The following is a 19,660-nucleotide window of genomic DNA, read 5'->3' on the forward strand; positions in this document are numbered from 1 at the left end:
GGAAGAGAGCGCGAGAGAGAGCGCGAGAGAGATAATGCGAGAGACAGAGAGCGAGAGAGAGAGCGTGCGAGAGGAAGAGAGCGCGAGAGAGAGAGCGCGAGAGAGAGAGCGCGAGAGAGAGCGCGCGAAAGAGAGAGAGCGCGAGAGGAAGAGAGCGCGAGAGAGAGAGAGAACGCGAGAGGGAGAGAGCGCGAGAGACAGAGAGCGCGAGAGAGATAATGCGAGAGGGAGAGAGCGCGAGAGAGAGAGCGCGAGAGAGAGCGCGAAAGAGAGAGAGCGCGAGAGGAAGAGAGCGCGCGAGAGAGAGAGAGAGAACGCGAGAGGGAGAGAGCGCGAGAGACAGAGAGCGCGAGAGAGATAATGCGAGAGGGAGAGAGCTCGAAAGAGAGAACGCAAGAGAGAGATCGCGAGAGAGAGAGAGAGAGAGAGAGAGAGGGAGAGAACGCGAAAAAAAGGTGAGAGATAGTTTTGTTCAGCGTCAATCGACGCGCTTCCAATCGACCAAGTTGCTCGCCTTTGAGGAACTCGTCGAAAGATTTCAAGCAGCAGTTCCGGCGCAGTCGACGAAGCATCAACAGCTGATACATCTGCTCGGCTTAGGTTTAATGTCGAGTCACACTATACGGATTGGAAATTCGTCGATGCATCCGAATCCGTCGCATTGATAAGATATCTCGGTCGATCCGAAACGGGTTATCTGCTCTCCTATAGTACAGTGGCCCACAAAAGTGTTCAAAAAACGCGATTCAATTTCTTTTCCAAATCGAATCGCGTGACTGGAATTTTTTGCAGACGATGGGCTGCTAGTTTACTCGACAACGATTAAGCCTTTGCACTCGGACGACGACTCGATACGACGACAAAATATATTCATCTCAAAGTGGCATCTCTTTCTGCTCTTTTTAATACCGAACGATGACTGCGATCCCCTCTTTTTCAATTTTACTATTACATACCTGAAACAAGAAGTCAAGAATATATTAAAAACTTTCGTTTGTTAAATTTTCGTTGCAGGCTTGGATAAACAAATTAAGAGAGCTTTTTAACGAGAGTTTTTAATCTTTTCTTGTCGTCCTAAGTACGTAACGGCAAAATGAAAAGAGAAGAAACTACAGACATTGCCCAGCAGACTCGTTCATCGTCTAAAAAAAAAATCGAGTTATTTCGTCGAATCGTTTCGTTCGGTTCACGCAGCTTTAAAAAGAGTTATTGCGTTTTGAACGATGCACGAACACTTTCGTGTGCCGCACCGCTGTTAACACGATTGGTGAAAAACCGAACGAGGAAAGACCGAACATCAATTTCTGCCGATTGTTTTGTTCTCGAGACAGATTCGAATCTCTAAAAATCCGAAGAACTCTGGGGAAATGCCAGCAAAACCAACATAGCCATCATCCAAAGAACACAATCCAAGGCACTTCGCACAATTATTAACGCCCCTTGGTACGTTACCAATGAAACAATTCATAATGATCTTGGTATTCCCTTCGTCATTGACACCATCCATGAAAGAAGTAGGAAGCACTTCACTAAATTAAGCGAACACACAAATCCACTAATTATGCCGCTCATACAACAACAATACAGCAGGAGACTAAAAAGAAGATGGCCAATCGACCTTAAATGAGGTTCAGGAGGACTTTCCATTGGGAAAGCCCTCATCATGCTATTAACGGACTACACATCAAGTCCCCAGCGATCACATCGGCCCATAGAATTTGTATTCTGATTGCTGATTTCTAATAATAATAATAAAAAAAAAAAAAAAATAATCCGAAATTCGTTTCTTCCAGAGAAACGACGGCGATGTTCGAATTCGATAATATCTCTGGTACAGCGTCTGCAAAGCCAGTCTGTCGAAATCTGCACGCGCATGTTTGCGCGATCGTGCGTTAAACGGACGGTTGGAATTATGATTTACAGAGATTTTTTTCGCTAACTTTTTTCTTTTCAAGGATCGATAATCGAAGGAGACGGTATGCAACGCAGTCAGTTTTTTTTCTTTCCTTTTTTTTTAGAACGGCACGTAGATTGTTGCATACGAGTTTAATGTGCCGCAGTTTGGTATGCCTGTTTCATTAATCTCCGCTGTGTAATTGATTCCTCCTTCGTTGATGAAGAGCCGGCGGGCTTGACGTATGGTAGAATATGAATCCGCGATATTAATGAATCGCAACGTGGACACGATACGAAGCCGTTGGATACAATATAAAGCCGTTGGACGTAATGCTATGACGTTAATAAATCATAAATATGCGGCGAGTACAAAAACAAAATTACAATCGTCGGAGGTTCTCGTGGCGCAATTGTCTCCGGGCGAAGTAATTTGCTTTTCATGAGAGTTCAGAGTTTTCCTGGTTTCACAATTTTGACGAGCGACGACTGCCTTATCTATGAATCATGCCAATTATATCTGTGAACGCCGACGAGAACGGCTTCTCGATTAAATCGAATGAAATCACGACGGCGCGAAGTTCGCGAGCGAACGAAGATGTTGTTACCGTTTGTTAAATATATAATAATAACAATAGCAACAACTACAATAATCATGATGATAGTAATAGTAATGATAATAATGAGAAGAAGAACAATAATAATAAGAACAACAACGACAATAGGAAGAAGAATATATAGAATAATAATAATAATGCTAACGATAACAATGATGATAATAATAAGAAGAACAACAACAATAATAATAAAAACAAGAACAACAACCATGATAATAATAATAAGAAGAAGAACAATAATAATAAAAACAACAACAACAACCATGATAATAATAATAATAAGAAGAACAATAATAATAAAAACAACAACAACAACAATGATAATAATGACAACAATAACAATAAGAATATATAGAATAATAATAACAACAACAACAATGATAATAATAATAATAATAAGAACAATAATAATAAGGACAACAGTAACAATAAGAATATATAGAATAACAACAACGACAACAACAATGATAATAATAATAAGAAGAATAACAGTAATAATAAGGACAACAATAACAATAAGAATATATAGAATAATAATAACAACAACAACAATGATAATAATAATAATAAGAACAATAATAATAAGGACAACAATAACAATAAGAATATATAGAATAACAACAACGACAACAACAATGATAATAATAATAAAAAGAAGAAGAACAATAATACTAATAACAACAACAACGACAACAATGATACCAATAACAATAATAAGAACAACAACAATGATAATAATAAGAATAATAAGAATAACAGTAACATCAACAACAATAATAATAACAGTAATAATAACAATAATAATATTTAATTATCAATAATATTTATTTGATGAACGAGAGAAAGTGCCCACATTAAAATAGTATGACATTAAGTCGCAAATGAAATGAAATAAAGAAAAAAGACCAAAAAAGTGACACAACGATTGACGAGATACAAAAGAATTGCGACGAGAACGGAGATTTGAAAAGAATCGTACGAACGGCGAAAGAAGGTCTAGTATGCGGCAATGCTGTTAAAATCGTCAACTTCCTGTGTCCGCGAGTGAAAAAATACGCATTCCAGGTCCGTAGAAGGCTACTACAGCACGGCGCAAATAACGATCGACATCGGGAACACACATACAGAGAGAGAGAGAGAAAGAAAGAGCATCGTGCATGCACGAAAGATCGTCTAATTCGCGGCAAGGATGGCGCGCACAGTTGGAAACCGAGCGAGCCCTCGATGGCTATACCATAGCGATCATTACGACGTATCCCTGACTTTGAATTCGTTAACTGGCTATACTGCGCAACACATAGCTCCTTCAATTTTTCATCGGCAACGAAATCAAGGTCCCGCACGGTCGATAATCTAAAAAAGCCGAGCGAAAAAAGAATTGCCCACGTGTCCCGGCGAAACACGAGAACACGAGGAGTGTACGTTTCTGTGCCATCGGCTCGGACATGCTTCTCTCTCTCTCTCCCTCTCTCTCCCTCTCTCTCTCTCTCACTCTCACTCACTCTCTCTCTCTCTCACTCTCTCTCTCCCTCTCTCTCTCTCTCTCTCTCACTCTCACTCACTCTCTCTCTCCCTCTCTCTCTCACTCTCTCTCTCTCCCTCTCTCTCTCTCTCTCCCTCTCTCCCTCTCTCCCTCTCTCTCTCTCTCACTCTCTCTCTCTCACTCTCTCTCTCTCCCTCTCTCTCTCTCTCTCCCTCTCTCTCACTCTCTCTCTCCCTCTCTCTCTCACTCTCTCTCTCTCCCTCTCCCTCTCTCTCTTTCTCTCTCTGATTGCTCGCGAGTACGTATTTGCCGCGAACGGGTTTAATTTTTTGTTCATCTGTTGCCCGCTCGGCGAACCGTACCACCGAGGAACCACGGTTCTTTCAAACGCGAGCACGCTTTTGCGCCCCGATAATCGCTCATTTTATTAACCAGCGGCGCGCTTCGATCCGCCGTAAACGTCCGCGAATCCTCCGTTCAATCGCCGAGAATTGTTCGCGATTTTTACGCGAACCGGACGCCGGCTAAGGGATGAGCATTCACGAATCAAATTCGATTTGTTGCGGAAATTGTTATCCAATAAATATCGAATCGAAATCGATCTGGGAAACGATTTAACCGAATAGGATTTTAGTCGAATAGAAATCCGTTTGAATATGAAGTTATTTGTTGGTCGAATTAGAATTTATTTGTTATTCGAATGAGAATTTATTTTTTATTGGAATAAGAATTTATTTGTTATATTGGAATATAAGAATTTATTTGTTATATTGGAATAAGAATTTATTTGCTAGTCGAATTAGAATTTATTTGTTATTCGAATAAGAATTTATTTGTTATATTGGAATAAGAATTTATTTGTTGGTCGAATTAGAATGTATTTGTTATTCGAATAAGAATTTATTTGTTATATTGGAATAAGAATTTATTTGCTAGTCGAATTAGAATTTATTTGTTATTCGAATAAGAATTTATTTATTATATTGGAATAAGAATTTATTTGTTAGTCGAATTAGAATGTATTTGTTATTCGAATAAGAATTTATTTGTTATATTGGAATAAGAATTTATTTGTTGGTCGAATTAGAATGTATTTGTTATTCGAATAAGAATTTATTTGTTATATTGGAATAAGAATTTATTTGCTAGTCGAATTAGAATTTATTTGTTATTCGAATAAGAATTTATTTGTTATATTGGAATAAGAATTTATTTGTTGGTCGTATTAGAATTTATTTGTTATTCGAATAAGAATTTATTTGTTGGTCGAATTAGAATTTATTTGTTATTCGAATAAGAATCTATTTTTTATTCGAATAAGAATTTATCTGTTACACGAATAAAAATTTATCTGTTATTGGAATAAGAATTGATTCGAATCAAAATTATAGAACATTCCATAGTTCAACAATCAATTTCTTCTCTGTTAATTTTTACAATTCGCTTTTCTTGTACAGCTGCGCGAAAAAGTTTCTTCCTTTTGGCTAGAACGAGTAATTCTTATTCGAATAAAATGTTCGACTGAAAAGAATTCGTTCGAACAATTATTTCATAGAAATACCTATTCGAAAGAATTCGAATGACGCGCAATTCTAGTTGCAGCACAGATACTCGCGTTCTCCGCAATTTTGTTGCAACATTTATTCGTTTCTAATGCAACAATTCATCCGCGTTTATCGCGAGCCCATGAAATTGATAGTCCACTAGTCCGCGAAAGCGAGGAGAGAAAAACAAATAATTGCTCGGCAAAAACACCGATTTTTATTACTGCATCGTGCGCACAATAATGTGCGTCATGCTTCGTAAATACGCGGCATCGTTGCGTCCTTATTTTTCGCGATTCGGTCAGATTCAGATTATTATCGAACGTGCTGCAGTATTTCGCAGCTTGACAAACGATCCGACGAGATCGACAATAAATAATTATACCCTCCGCTAAAGTGATGGACGAAGAATCGAACGATCGCCGTTTCGAAACTTCTTCGAAATTAGGCAACGCTTGCGTTCGTACACGACGTACGAAAATTATGAGAACGTCGCGGCGTTCTTCCCGAACGTTCATACCGAGCACCGCTGATTAAAGTCAACAGGATGCCAGCAATTAGCGTCGACGGAAGAATTGTAGCTTCTGTTTCCTCGTTCCATGCGCGGAGACAAATCATTCCACGCAAATTTTGCAAGACGCGGCTCTCTACGCGCGGCTAGATTTGGTTAGAGCTGAGAAAAAATAGTGTTTTAAATGACAAATCGTAATTAGAGATTTTATTTTAGATCATGCAGATATTTCAAAATATTTTCGTACGTTCGAATGAATGTACTTTTCAGCATAAATTGTTGGATTTGTTCGAGAGAATGTGCCCTCAAAAATTAAATGTTTTACTTCTTCAAAAGACAGATATTTTTAAATATAAAATATTTGATTCGTTCGAAAGAGTATGTAACTTTAAAAAGATAAAGTATTTAATTTATTCGAAAGTATGTACCTTTGAAAGTAAAATATTTTATTTATTCAAAAGAGTACGTAACTTTGAGAATAAAATATTTTATTTGTTCGAAAGAGTATGTAACTTTAAAGATAAAATATTTAATTTGTAATAAGAACGAGATATTTTTATTCTTTAATATTCCTTTTATTCTTTTCCTCTAATTATTTTATTTTTATATGTTCGAAGAGGAAAAGTGCTTTTGAAAACAAAATACTTTATTTGTTCGAAAGAACGTACCCTCAAAAATCAAATATTCTGATACGCTGTAAAACATTTTCAAGATAACATTTGAACTAGCATTTGATTTGACGAAAGCACGGCAAATATTTGTGCCATAATTCGGAATATTTTATCTGTTTAACACGTTCCCTGCCAGACCGTTTTTCGAAGACTTTCCGTTCAAGCCGCGTGGGGCGTATGCGCCCCACGCTTTACATTTGTATTATTTTGTTTCTGGCGTATGCTTTACAATAATTAAAATAGTGCAAAAATCATAATTATCAAGGAAAGGTTGTATAGTTTAACATGCATAACACAGCAAACCAATAAATTTATTTTTCTAGGAATTACTTTAACAAATACCTGGCTGATCATTATTATGCCAAGCGAGTTGCATCCTCACATATAATTTTTTTTATCATGCCTATATTAGTTTAAAATATAACATTTTAGTTAAATTCAAGTTTGTATGCGATTACAAAGGGATGTTACGATGAACTTTGTTAAAACATGGCAAACATAAGTGTGGTTTATCCACACAACTATCGCAGAATGTTACAACTTTTACAGTACTATAGAACTATAAATCAATCCCAGCTTCAGTGAAGCAGTAAGTATTGTGTCAACGACACGCGAATAAATGACTGATCGGAATAAGAGAAATGCAGTTAAAACAAGTTACAGTAAAGAAAAATTGCCCATCACGCCGCGTGGGGCGTATACGCCCCACGATTAAATGAGGGCATCAGCAATAGTATTAAGATGTCCATAATTGACTGCATAATGAATTTTTAAAAAATTCTTCATTTTACAATGATAATACCAAATGGCTTGAACGGAAAGTTCAGCGTAGGGCGTATACGCCCCACGCGGCAGGGAACGTGTTAATTTATTATCGTCGAATGAAATATTCTGATTTTACTAAATCGCTTGAGATACCATTTTATCGGAATTATAAACAATTTATTACTGAAACTAACAACCGAAATATTTTCTCTATAAGTCTGACCGAGCTCTGAACGCGGCTCGTTCGGCTGCTGACGGTATCATTACCTATTATTACCTTCGCCTTTCGCGAGAGAAATAGCGAGAGAGGGTAAGGGAGAGAGTTTCGTTCGGGGCCCGAGCATCGCACGAAATCTCGAGCCTTTGTCGCAAGACACCGCGCGGACCACCGCGACGAAAGTTTCGAATCAAGTTGCGCAATTAACGCGTTACATAAACGCGGCTTCGTCCCCGTCGCGACGGCCGCGTTAGCCGGGCTCGCGACGGTGCATTAATTAATCCGGCGCCAATTAAAGTTCCGGACGGGGGGCGGGGCGGGCCCGCGCGGCCAACTTCCGCGACACGAGGCGAGATCATTTCGGACGCCAGCTATCTCTGCGGCTGACACAGTTTTTCTTATCGGAACCTTAGGATATCCTCTACGTGTCGATGACACACCGGTGTGTGGATCGGGACACCTGTGGCTTTGGGACAATTTCTGCGGCTCGGGGACATTTCACAAGGAGAAACGTCGCGGTCGCAGTTCCGAAAATTTGAAACAGTACCTCATCGGTTGGGTCGTAAATTTCGTTAGGATTGTTCTATAAAAATAATATAATTATATTATAACATATTATATAATACATGTATAAAATATAATTATAAGAATTATAATTATATTATAATATATATATATATACATATATATTGTATGATGTATGAAATATAGTTGTAAGAATTATAAATGTATTATAATTATATAATAATATATTATATTATATATTTATATAATATATAAAATATAATTGTAAGAATAATAATTACATTATAATATATTACATAATATATAAAATATAATAGTAAGAACAATGATTACATTATAATATATTATATAATATATAAAACATAATTATGATTATATTATAATTATAAGAATAATTTTGTTAATTTTCACTATTTCAGAAAGATTGATTACAAAACGAAAATATATAATTATAATACATTTATAATTATATAATAATATATTATATTATATATTTATATAATATATAAAATATAATTGTAAGAATAATAATTACATTATAATATATTATATAATATATAAAATATAATTATGATTATATTATAATTATAAGAATAATTGTATTAATTTTCACTATTTCAGAAAGATTGATTACGAAACGAACAGTTACATTTAAATTTAGTGAAGTCAATGCATTAATTGAATATTTATATATTGAATATTCAATATTGAATATTTTATAATTCACGTATTTATAAAAAAGAAACATCGCCAACACAAATTCTATGGACCCAAAAAAAAGCGATGAACTCTCCGTAAACTCTAAATAAAAAGTGCAAGAAGTTGCGTTCTCTAATTCTAAACAAATGATTCATCGCGTTCTATTCTTGGCTAGCGCATGAACTAATAAAAACATGGACAATAAAGAAATGCAACTTTTACATCAGCGTGTCGATCGAAGGGTTAAGAAAACATCGTCGCGTTGTCGTCGATTTCATCAAACGAATTACGCTTAACCGGCCGCTTCTAGCAATCGGAACAGCAAATTTTGATTTTCGACTAATTGAAGGCAGCTCTTTTAACCGAGATCCGGAGGACCGGAGGAGAGATAGAGACGGACCGCGCTGTATGCTTAGAGTAAACGCATCGAAGAAATTACCGCCTAAAATAAGAAAGTAAAACGAAAGTCAAGTCGACGACTGGAAATGGAATCATCGCCGCGCGTCAAAGATACCGTTCCCCGTGAAATTGATACGGCCATAATTTCCACCGAATAAATTCCGTATCATCTTGAATTTCCCACGTGCCGAACCTGCGAGATTCCTGACGCATACACCACTTTTACCGCTTCGTTCCTGGCCCCAACACGTTCCAGTTTATATACTATAATAAAATCTCGCAACACGTTTTAGTATGCTGGATGTACAGCCTCTAAGATTAGACGTCGTTTCTCGGTATTTCGAGCGTTTCCAAAATGTTCGCCGATAAAGAATCGAATCTTGTGCAACACGCTGCGACCGCCGCGTCGGTCATACAGTAATGTCTCTCTAATTGACGCTGAGATTGCGCACGAAAATGGACAATTTGGGAAGAGGAGATACGATTGTTCGAGCTTTGAAGCTCGTTTTTATAATTGTTGGCAATCGATAACCATAAAAGACGAGCCACAAGGCTCGAACAATCGTATCTCCTCCTCCAAAATTGTCTACTTTTGTGCACAATCCGAGCGTCAATTAGGGAGACATTACTGTACTCGGAAGCGAGATGTCGAGTTCTAACAAAGGACAACTTCGAGCGACGATAACTCCGTGAAAAATCACCTCGGGACGATGACTCTTTTTTTAAATCAAAGCTCGAAACCTCTACTTTCGGACAGTGTATCTGGATTTTAAGTTTCACGCAACTTCGCCACTGTAACCCTTTAAATGCAAGGCCATGTTCGTCGTACGTCATACGTCATATCGTCGAGTTCGACGAATCGCACGGACTTTGGACAATTTTTCTCCGAGATGCCGTTCGCGGCAGAACGAAGTTCGATCTTTCCCCTTTAATTTAAAAAAAAAGAAACTCGGCTGCGATTTTTTCTCGCAAAGTTACAGCAGTTTATAGTAACCCTTGCATGTTCTCCAATCTATGGCACGAATTGTCAACGACCATAGAAACGAGCTGCAAGGCTCGAACAATCGTGTCTCCTCTTCCCGAATTGTCCATTTTTCTGCACAATCTGAGCGTCAGTAAGGGAGACATTACCGTATATGGCCGACATAATTTTTTCTCGACAAATTTAAAAGTCGATTTTTGCCACATTATATATAATATATTTTTTAATATATTTTAATTCGATAAAATTCTCTGATTTTATGAGACTTCCAAGCTTCTTGGCGCGGCGGTCAAAGCTGTTCAATTGCTCGAAAACTAAATTCCCTTTCGTTCTCAGAAACGTTCTGCAAAATTGCGAGGAAATTTCTGCGAATTGTTGTTGGCGTGCAAGAAGAAGGCGTTTCGGACGAATTTCATTGAAATCTGAGAGCCGTCGCGTCCCCGCGCGGAAACGGTCGTCCGCGCGCGGAAAGGCGCGGGGGACGCGTTAATTTCAAAGGAACGTGTCCGGACTCAAGGGCGAAGACGGAGCGAGAGAAAATGGCGGAGGAAAAAGTGGGAAAGAGCGACCTCGGTTTTCTCCGGTACAGAAAACCGGAACGCGTGGAACGCGATATGGAGTTTCGAGTTTCGAGTGAACTCGAAGGCACTCGATAAAGCGAACGTGTCAAGGGACGACGGGAACTCGAACACCCGCTCTCGCCCCGTTGAAAAAAAGCAAATCCGCGTGACGACAGCACGTTTGATGCAATCGTGCGTCCAATTGACAACTCTCTGTTGAACAGTTCAACGAACCGGCTTCCGTAAGGTCAGGGCCGTTCAGCAGCGCGGGTTCGAGCGCTCCGGAGCGGAATCGCTGTCGTCTTCGTTAGGAACAGAGGGGGATAACTGTATCTGCCCCTCTCCCGTGACGCCGTTTGTTTGTCCGTTCCGTGGAACTTTATCATCGGCCGCATGATAATTGCAATCGACTGGGGAACACGCGGAAAACAATTGGTACCGTCGCGTCGTTGCGATCACGCTCGGCGAGCGCGAGCAACAGTTTTGTTTTTAAATTGCTGCCGAACAACGGTACACGCATTAATTGAGAAACACACGTACGCGACGAGTATACTCGTCGAGAACGGCTGACTAGTTAAGCAGATATTTTATACATATTTATACTATATATCATATACATTATATTATATTGTATATATTTTATAATATAAATACTTATATTATATTATATTGTATATATTTTATAATACAAGTACTTATATTATATTATATTGTATATATTTTAAAATATAAATACATATATTATATTATACTGTATATATTTTATAATATAAATACTTATATTATATTATATTGGATATATTTTATAATATAAGTACTTATATTATATTATATTGTATATATTTTATAATATAAGTACTTATATTATATTATATTATATTGTATATATTTTATAATATAAGTACTTATATTATATTATATTGTATATATTTTAAAATATAAGTACTTATATTATATTATATTGTATATATTTTATAATATAAGTATTTATATTGTATTATATTGTACATATTTTGTAATATAAGTACTTATATTGTATTATATATATATATATATATTTTATATACATAATTTGATATTGCTTGTTAAATCATATATTTTATAAAAGTGTGGTATTTAAACGAAATACCAAAAAAATCATATACAATATAATTACAGCAATTTACACACTTCTCAAAGATTGCGTCGGCTAAAAGAGTTAAGAAAAAAACCGAATAGATAATGTCGCAGATTCTCCTGCTGTTTACATTTATTGAAGTCGTCGATGTACATTCGGTTCGTCGATTCATTAACGCATGTGCTCCAATAAGGGGCAACGTAAAACTGGGTAAATACGCTTTTCTAACGTTCATACACGTACATGTAATAATATCGAGTCACTTTGTTCGCTCCGCAATCCTGGCATCAATGTTTCATGCGATTCAACAGATATTGGATGAAGGATGGCGGGGGAGCGTCGGTGCAAAATGTGCGATAATGATAGGAGGACGTTAAATATTTGCCGGAGGATTATCGATGGAATTTTCAGAACGCACACAAGCCACCGGGACCTACAAAACGCAGTCTTCTTTTTTCATTATCAACTTTCAGGCTCGGGATTAAAAGAGTTTAAAAAACGAGGATACTCTTTTTATCTTCTTTCGGTCGCTCCGAAAATTGGTGAAATTAAAAATAGAACATTTCAGTCGGTGTCCACTAGTCACTCTATCATCTAAAAAGTGCTTTTTTCAATATATTATAGCATAAAGAATTCTTTTCAATATAATAGAATATAAAGCGTTTTTCAATATATTATAGTATAAAGAATTCTTTTCAATATAATAGAATTTAAAGTGCTTTTTCAATATATTATAGTATAAAGAATTCTTTTCAATATATTATAGCATAAAGAATTCTTTTCAATATAATAGAATATAAAGTGCTTTTTTCAATATATTATAGCATAAAGAATTCTTTTCAATATAATAGAATATAAAGTGCTTTTTCAATATATTATATAATAGTATAAAGAATTCTTTTCAATATAATAGAATATAAAGTGCTTTTTTCAATATATTATAGCATAAAGAATTCTTTTCAATATAATAGAATATAAAGTGCTTTTTTCAATATATTATAGCATAAAGAATTCTTTTCAATATAATAGAATATAAAGTGCTTTTTCAATATATTATAGCATAAAGAATTCTTTTCAATATAATAGAATATAAAGTGCTTTTTCAATATATTATAGTATAAAGAATTCTTTTCAATATAATAGAATATAAAGTGCTTTTTCAGTATATTATAGCATAAAGAATTCTTTTCAATATAATATAATATAAAGAATTTTTTCAATATTACACAATATAAAATATTTATCGACTTCTTCCATATTATTTTTCCGAATCATTCGAATAATGAATTACTCGAATAAATAGAATAATTTACAACGAATAAAATATTCGACCGAACGGAATTCGTTCAAGCAATCGTCTTTGATAAACATTTATCCGAGCAACGCCGAACTCCGGTTCAGGGTTCCAGTGAAACATGGCCGCGAAAGGGGTCGCGGGTCACCGGGTGAATCGGATCCCCTAGACATTCTACGAAACGAAACGCAGACGAAGACGATTAACACGGGATTTCTTGTTTCTGTTCGCAGGGAACGGAAGCACGGAGGCAAAAATGTCGCCGGTAAAGCCGTAATTCAGCGAGCTTCGTAGGAGGGAAGCAGCGGAAGTCGCGCGCAAACCGAGTCGGGCCGGGCCGGACGAAGAAAATGGCGTCCACCAGCGGGCACAAGAGGAACGGCTCGAGTTCGAGCATGTTCGCCCACAAGCGCACCGAGTCCGGCGGCGGTTTCATCGGCCACAAACGCTCGGAGAGCGGTCACAAACGGGCCGAGAGCATATCCAGTGCCTTTGGCCACAAACGATCCGAAAGTGGCCACAAGAGGAACGAGAGCGGCGGCGGTTTCGGGCACAAAAGGTGGTTTTCTCGGCCTCTACGAGCCGCCCCCGCGAACGGAATTTCTTACACGGCCGCCCGCCGCCCGCCGCCCTTACTTTTCCGCCCTCTTTGACTCAAAGAGGGCCCGCAGCCCTCTTTGTCCGCGAACAACGCCTCGGAACACAGCTTCCCCACAGGATGTCCCCGCTTAACCCCCTCCGCGCCCCTTCGCGATCCTTTCTTTCGCTGTTTCTGCGTCCGCGACGCGACACGCGAGAACGTTCGAATTCCGCCGGACGTTTCGACGAGTCCGGCCTACAGCGAATTATCCGAAATTGGTCCCCGGCTTCTGAAGGAAAATGGACGACTTGGGAAGAGGGGGTGCGATCATTATACCCCGCGCGTCGATTTCATAGTCGCCGGTAAATGTTAAAATCGTTTAAATCTCACATTAAATTTCATTCGTAAATCTTTCAGGCCTTTTTATTTTCACGGATAATTGTACTATATAATTATATGATTATATAATATTAATTATATTATATTATTTTATAATACTACATAATATTATATAATTATATAGTACAATTATTATATAATATTTAATATTACATATATTTTTATTTTGTATTATATTATTTTATAATATTATATAACGTTATAAAATAATATAATATAAAATAAAAATATTACACAGTATTATATAATACTATAAAATAATATAATACAAAATAAAAATGTTATATAATATTATAAAATAATAATAATACAAAATAAAAATATTATATAATGTTATAAAATAATGTAATATAAAATAAAAATATTACATAACATTATAAAATAGTATAATATAAAATAAAAATATATAACATTATATAACGTTGCAAAATAATATAACGCAAACAAAAACATTATATAATATCATATAAATACATTCAAGGATCCTTTAAATTTTCCAGATCTTTTAGAATTTATTTACGAATAAAACCAGCGCTCGATCTCACTCGTTTAATTTATATTTGATTCCGTCTAGACTTCTCGCGACGAGAACGAAACGGCAGCTGGCGTTCGCGCCGCGAGCAATCGATTCAGCCGAACCAGATATAAATCGCGGGACAAGATAACGGTTCGCGTATTATAACCGTGAAACGGCGACCGCGAAATTGTTGATATTCGAACGCCGGCGAAAGATCGCCGACACGGACGCACGCGCGCGCGCAATTTCACAGTGTTTCGAGACGCCGTCCGCGCGCGGGGGTGGCGTTCCGCGAACGCGGTGGTTCCACGCAGGGGTGGCGGAAAAATTCAAATAACACGGGAAGGAAGGCTCTTGTTACCTCGCGAAGTAATATGATCCTTCGGCCTGTCGGGCCGGCGGAGGGAGGGTGGGGTTCTCTACGTGTAATGTTTAGGTAAGTACAGGTTCCGACGTTCAGGGGCTTCCAGGATTCTGTTTGTCTTCTCCCTTCTTCGTTAACGAGACGGGCAACCAAGAAATTGCGTTCGCAACGACGTAACAAACTTCCTGTCCCATGGCATTCGTATTTTATTACGTCTCCCCGTGCTCGGCCACCGGGCCGAGAAAGAGAGTGCTGATTCCTCGAATGAAATTAGAGTCATCGTTTTCTCGGCACCGCTTCTCCCCCTCCCCCACCTCCTCCTCCTTCTGTCTCAGAAGCGACCGGCGATACGCTCTTGCCCGCCTCTTCATACCTAATTCAATGCCATTATTTCGTTTCTTTTCTTTTTTACTTTGATCTCTGATCGGCGCAATGGGACGCGGGAAAGTCACAAACATGTAGTTAACCCCTTGCCGTATTTTGACGAGTCTCACTCGTCGTGGACAGAATAACATTTATACTCTCGGATAAGTTATTATATAATATTATAAAATAATATAATACGAAATAAAAATATTATATAATAATATAAAATAATATAATATAAAATAGAAATGTTATATAATATTATATATAGTAGTTCGGAAGGTTGTGTCGTTCTTTCACGAGAAAATAAAAGACGATTTTTGGTAACGTTTCAAATAAAACAAAAATCTTCCGACATTTTTCTGGTGTTTTCAAAGTCTTATCCCGTAGAAGCCCCGTCGTTTGCTGAATCACGTGCTTCTTTAACGAGCTTGCAAAACGAAAATTTGTTTGAGAAACAAAACAACTTTCCGAACGACTATATATAACATTTTTATTTTATATTATATTTTTTTATAATATTATATAATATTTTTATGTTGTATTATATTATTTTATAATATTATATAATATTTTTATGTTGTATTATATTATTTTATAATATTATATAATAACTTATCCGAGAGTATAAATGTTATTCTATCCTTTAAAACTGGAATAAAATTCTAATCCCTTGTCATCGACGTTTAAGCATTTAAATAAATTTAGGCGCACACAACAACATCAATTTTCTTTCCCTTCTAAGGGATTGTTGCGTTCGAACAATTTCTGATCGCAGTAATTGCGAAATAAATGGTACGTCAAGAGGTTAACATCGCGGATAAAGCGTTAAGAGGTTAACGATATTCGTTAAAATTTTTCTGTTTTGCCAGCAAGTAATATCCAAGTACAGTAATGTCTCCCTAATTGACGCTTCCTAATTAGCGCACAAAGAATGAACAATTTGGAAAGAGGAGATACGATTATTCGAGCCTTGCGGCTCGTTTTTATAGTTATTGACAATCGGTAATTATAAAAAACGAGCCGCAAGGCTCGAATAATAGCGTCTCTTCTTCCCAAATTGTCTATTTTAGTGCACAATTTCGGCGACAATTAGGGAGACATTACTGTAATATCCAAGTACTTGGATAAATAATTGACGCTTCCTAATTGTGCCCAAAAATGGAGAATTTAGGAAGAGAAGATTCGATTATTCGAGCCTTGCGGCTCGTTTTTATAGTTATTTTTATATTATTATTTATAGTTATTATATAGTCCTCCTAAATTGTCCTCTTTTGCTTATAAGCTGATGGAAAATTAGGGAGAATTGACTGTACAGTAATGTCTCTCTAATTGACGCTCAGATTGCGCCCAAAAGTGGACAATTTGCGAACAGGAGACACGATTATTCGAGCCTCGCATCTCGTTTTAATAATCGCCGACAATTGACGACTATACAAATAAGCCGCGAGGCTCGAATAATCGCATCTCCTCCTCCCAAATCGTCCTCTTTTGCTTACAAGCTGATGGAAAATTAGGGAGAATTCACTGTACAGTAATGTCTCTCTGACTGACGCTCAGATTGCGCCCAAAAGTGGACAATTTGCGAACAGGACACGATTATTCGAGCCTCGCGCCTTGTTTAAATAATAAAAAGTCGACAATTGGCGACTATAAAAAACGAGCCACAAGGCTCGAATAATCGTATCTCCTCTTCCCAAATTGTCCATTTTTCTGCACAGTCTAAGCGTCAATTAGAGAGACATTACCCCCCGTACACAGTCTGCAAATTATTTCAAATTCATTGAAATAGAAGGATATCATTTTTCCAATCGTACATCATGTATATCGTTCATCGAACAAATCGGCAAGAATTCATTGCTACGACCGATTAGAAGACAACGCTTCGCTTATTCGCCAGAAAACACGGACGACCGCGTAAATCCTTGATAAAGCTCGAAAGTTTTCGGCGGGCGACGTCGAGGAGCCGAGTCGCCGGTTCATCGACGCGGATTATCCGGCTGTTAATTCCGAGCCCGGTCGCCCGGCATACTTTTAATCCTGCCCGTATATTCGATTATCGGATGTACTTATACATATTGCTCCCGGCTAATGAGGGGGTGGTCCTGCGAGGGCGGTCGCGTAGGGGCGAGAGGGGTGGGTCGAGGTGGTCCGTGGATGGGGCGAGCCGCGCGGAGCTAATGGATCGGTTCCAAATTGCCCGCTGACCTTCGCCGTTCTATCGTTCGCTTCCAGGTCCGAGTCTGGCAGCAATTACCATGCCGGGCATCGAAGGAACGAGAGCATGTACGCCATGACGGGGCTGTACGCGGAGACCGCGGGAACGGTCGCCGACGAAGCCACAGACCCGTTGCAGGCAACCGGCAGCAGACTGACTCACGACACCGTCATCAGGTGTCACAGTAGGAATCCCAGTTCTGGCCTCGTGGACCATAGGTGAGTGTGCCTGCTGTCTATGAGGTATCCCGGATACGCCCGGGCCGGGACAAACCGGGACAAGATGAGACAAGCTGGGACCAGTCGAGCAACGATGTTCAGCCAGCGAGAAAAAAAGAGATCGGTTTCCGGAAACCTTCAACCTTAAATCGGAGTCCGGACGCTGATATATATATATATATTTAATTTATAATATTATTATTTAAATATTATATTATTATTAATATATATTTATATATTATTATATAATATTATTATTTAAATATTATATTATTATTAATATATATTTATATATTATTATATAATATTATTATTTAAATATTATATTATTATTAATATATATTTATATATTATTATATAATATATTAAATATATGCATATAATATATTATATATAATATTAAATATATACAATATAAAATAGTGGTATGTCTATCAAAAACTAGGCTACCGTCCATAATATCTACAAAATGTGGACAATGATGAATTCAATGTACATTTGTACAAAATTTAGTGAACATAATATTTCATTATCTTCGAAAAGCAAATTATTATCGGGATGATAATACTTTAAATGCCTTTTCCTTTCAACTTCATTATTCAGGCATATCTCGTATGCGCAAGGTATCCCAAAATTATGATGCCTTCAAGAAACGAGGGGTTCCTGAGGTGATTCGAAGCAACTTTTTCCTTAGCGAAAATGCAATCCGTGGCATCGTTTACGAGTTATCAACGAAAGACACTGTCCAATGAGAGATCGCGCACGGCTGACGCCCCGGCCTCGCGACCACTGCCGCTGCGCCATACGGCCGCCGCGTCGCGGTATTGGCCGCACGGGCGGAGTCCCGGTCACGCTCGCTCTCCGATTGGTCCACGTTTTTCGTTGATAACTCGTAAACGAAGCCGCGGATCGCGTTTTCGCAAAGGTAAAAGTTACTTGAAATAACCTCAGGAATAATTTTGGGACACCCTGATCTCTCAAAAATCCTGTTCCACGAAGAGCTAGCTGAACATCGAAGCTGTCCACTTGTGAATCAACCCTTGCGTATAAAAACTGCTGTGTATTCGGCTTGAAGCTTCGAATTTCCACGGACGATGAACGTCATCGTGAAAAAAGAAAAATAGAAAAACGCCGGCAAAAAAAAATAGAAAAAACCGCGACGCGCCCACGCTCACGAATGCTTTACCAATTTCTGGGCAAAAGTCGTCGGAAACACGCAGCGCACATTACGCGACTAACAAAACCGCGGCCACACCACCCACGTCACTCTTGCGTCATCGTTTGGCCAGCACACACACACACGCGCAGCTCCTTCTAAGCTCTCCCCGGGCGTAGTACATAAAAATGAAGAAGAGAAAGCCGATTCGCGTCTCGTGGCCGTACGAAAAACTATACATTCTGTCCGCGGACGCGATCGGTTCGCCAAGGGTGTTGCGAAATCGAACGGGGCGGCGCGAGAACCGACCCCGGGGCGCCCCGCGCCGGCACGGGCGCTCGTTCTGGGATTCGCAGGAGAAATGTTTCGCGGGCCAACACCACGGGAATTACAACAGCTGCGAAACGTGGAGAGAGTGAAAGCACGCACCGCGCGGCGTGCGTTCTCTGACCGTGACACATTTATTTTTCGTGCCGCACCGGTGAAATAGTTCGTTCCGTAATTGCGGCTCGCGAGCTCGTCATCGGCTTTTCTACTTCGGACACTCCTTCCGATCGAAGCTTCG

At 38.2% G+C, this 19,660-nt stretch overlaps 1 protein-coding gene across 2 annotated transcripts in view; it reads left to right on the plus strand.

Moving 5' to 3' along the window:
* Positions 1-19,660, plus strand: part of LOC117224039 (Organic anion transporting polypeptide 30B) — a 121,665-nt gene that overhangs the window by 83,573 nt on the left and 18,432 nt on the right. For both annotated transcript variants that reach the window (XM_076528686.1, XM_076528685.1), the window contains exons 3-4: positions 13,511-13,836; positions 17,739-17,939. In XM_076528686.1, the coding sequence (XP_076384801.1) occupies positions 13,628-13,836; positions 17,739-17,939 (410 nt within the window). In that variant the 5' untranslated portion in view covers positions 13,511-13,627. The remainder of the gene's footprint in view (positions 1-13,510; positions 13,837-17,738; positions 17,940-19,660) is intronic.

This window comes from Megalopta genalis, chromosome 2 (genome assembly GCF_051020955.1).
Source record: "Megalopta genalis isolate 19385.01 chromosome 2, iyMegGena1_principal, whole genome shotgun sequence".
In the NCBI taxonomy this organism is placed as follows: Eukaryota; Metazoa; Arthropoda; class Insecta; order Hymenoptera; family Halictidae; genus Megalopta; species Megalopta genalis.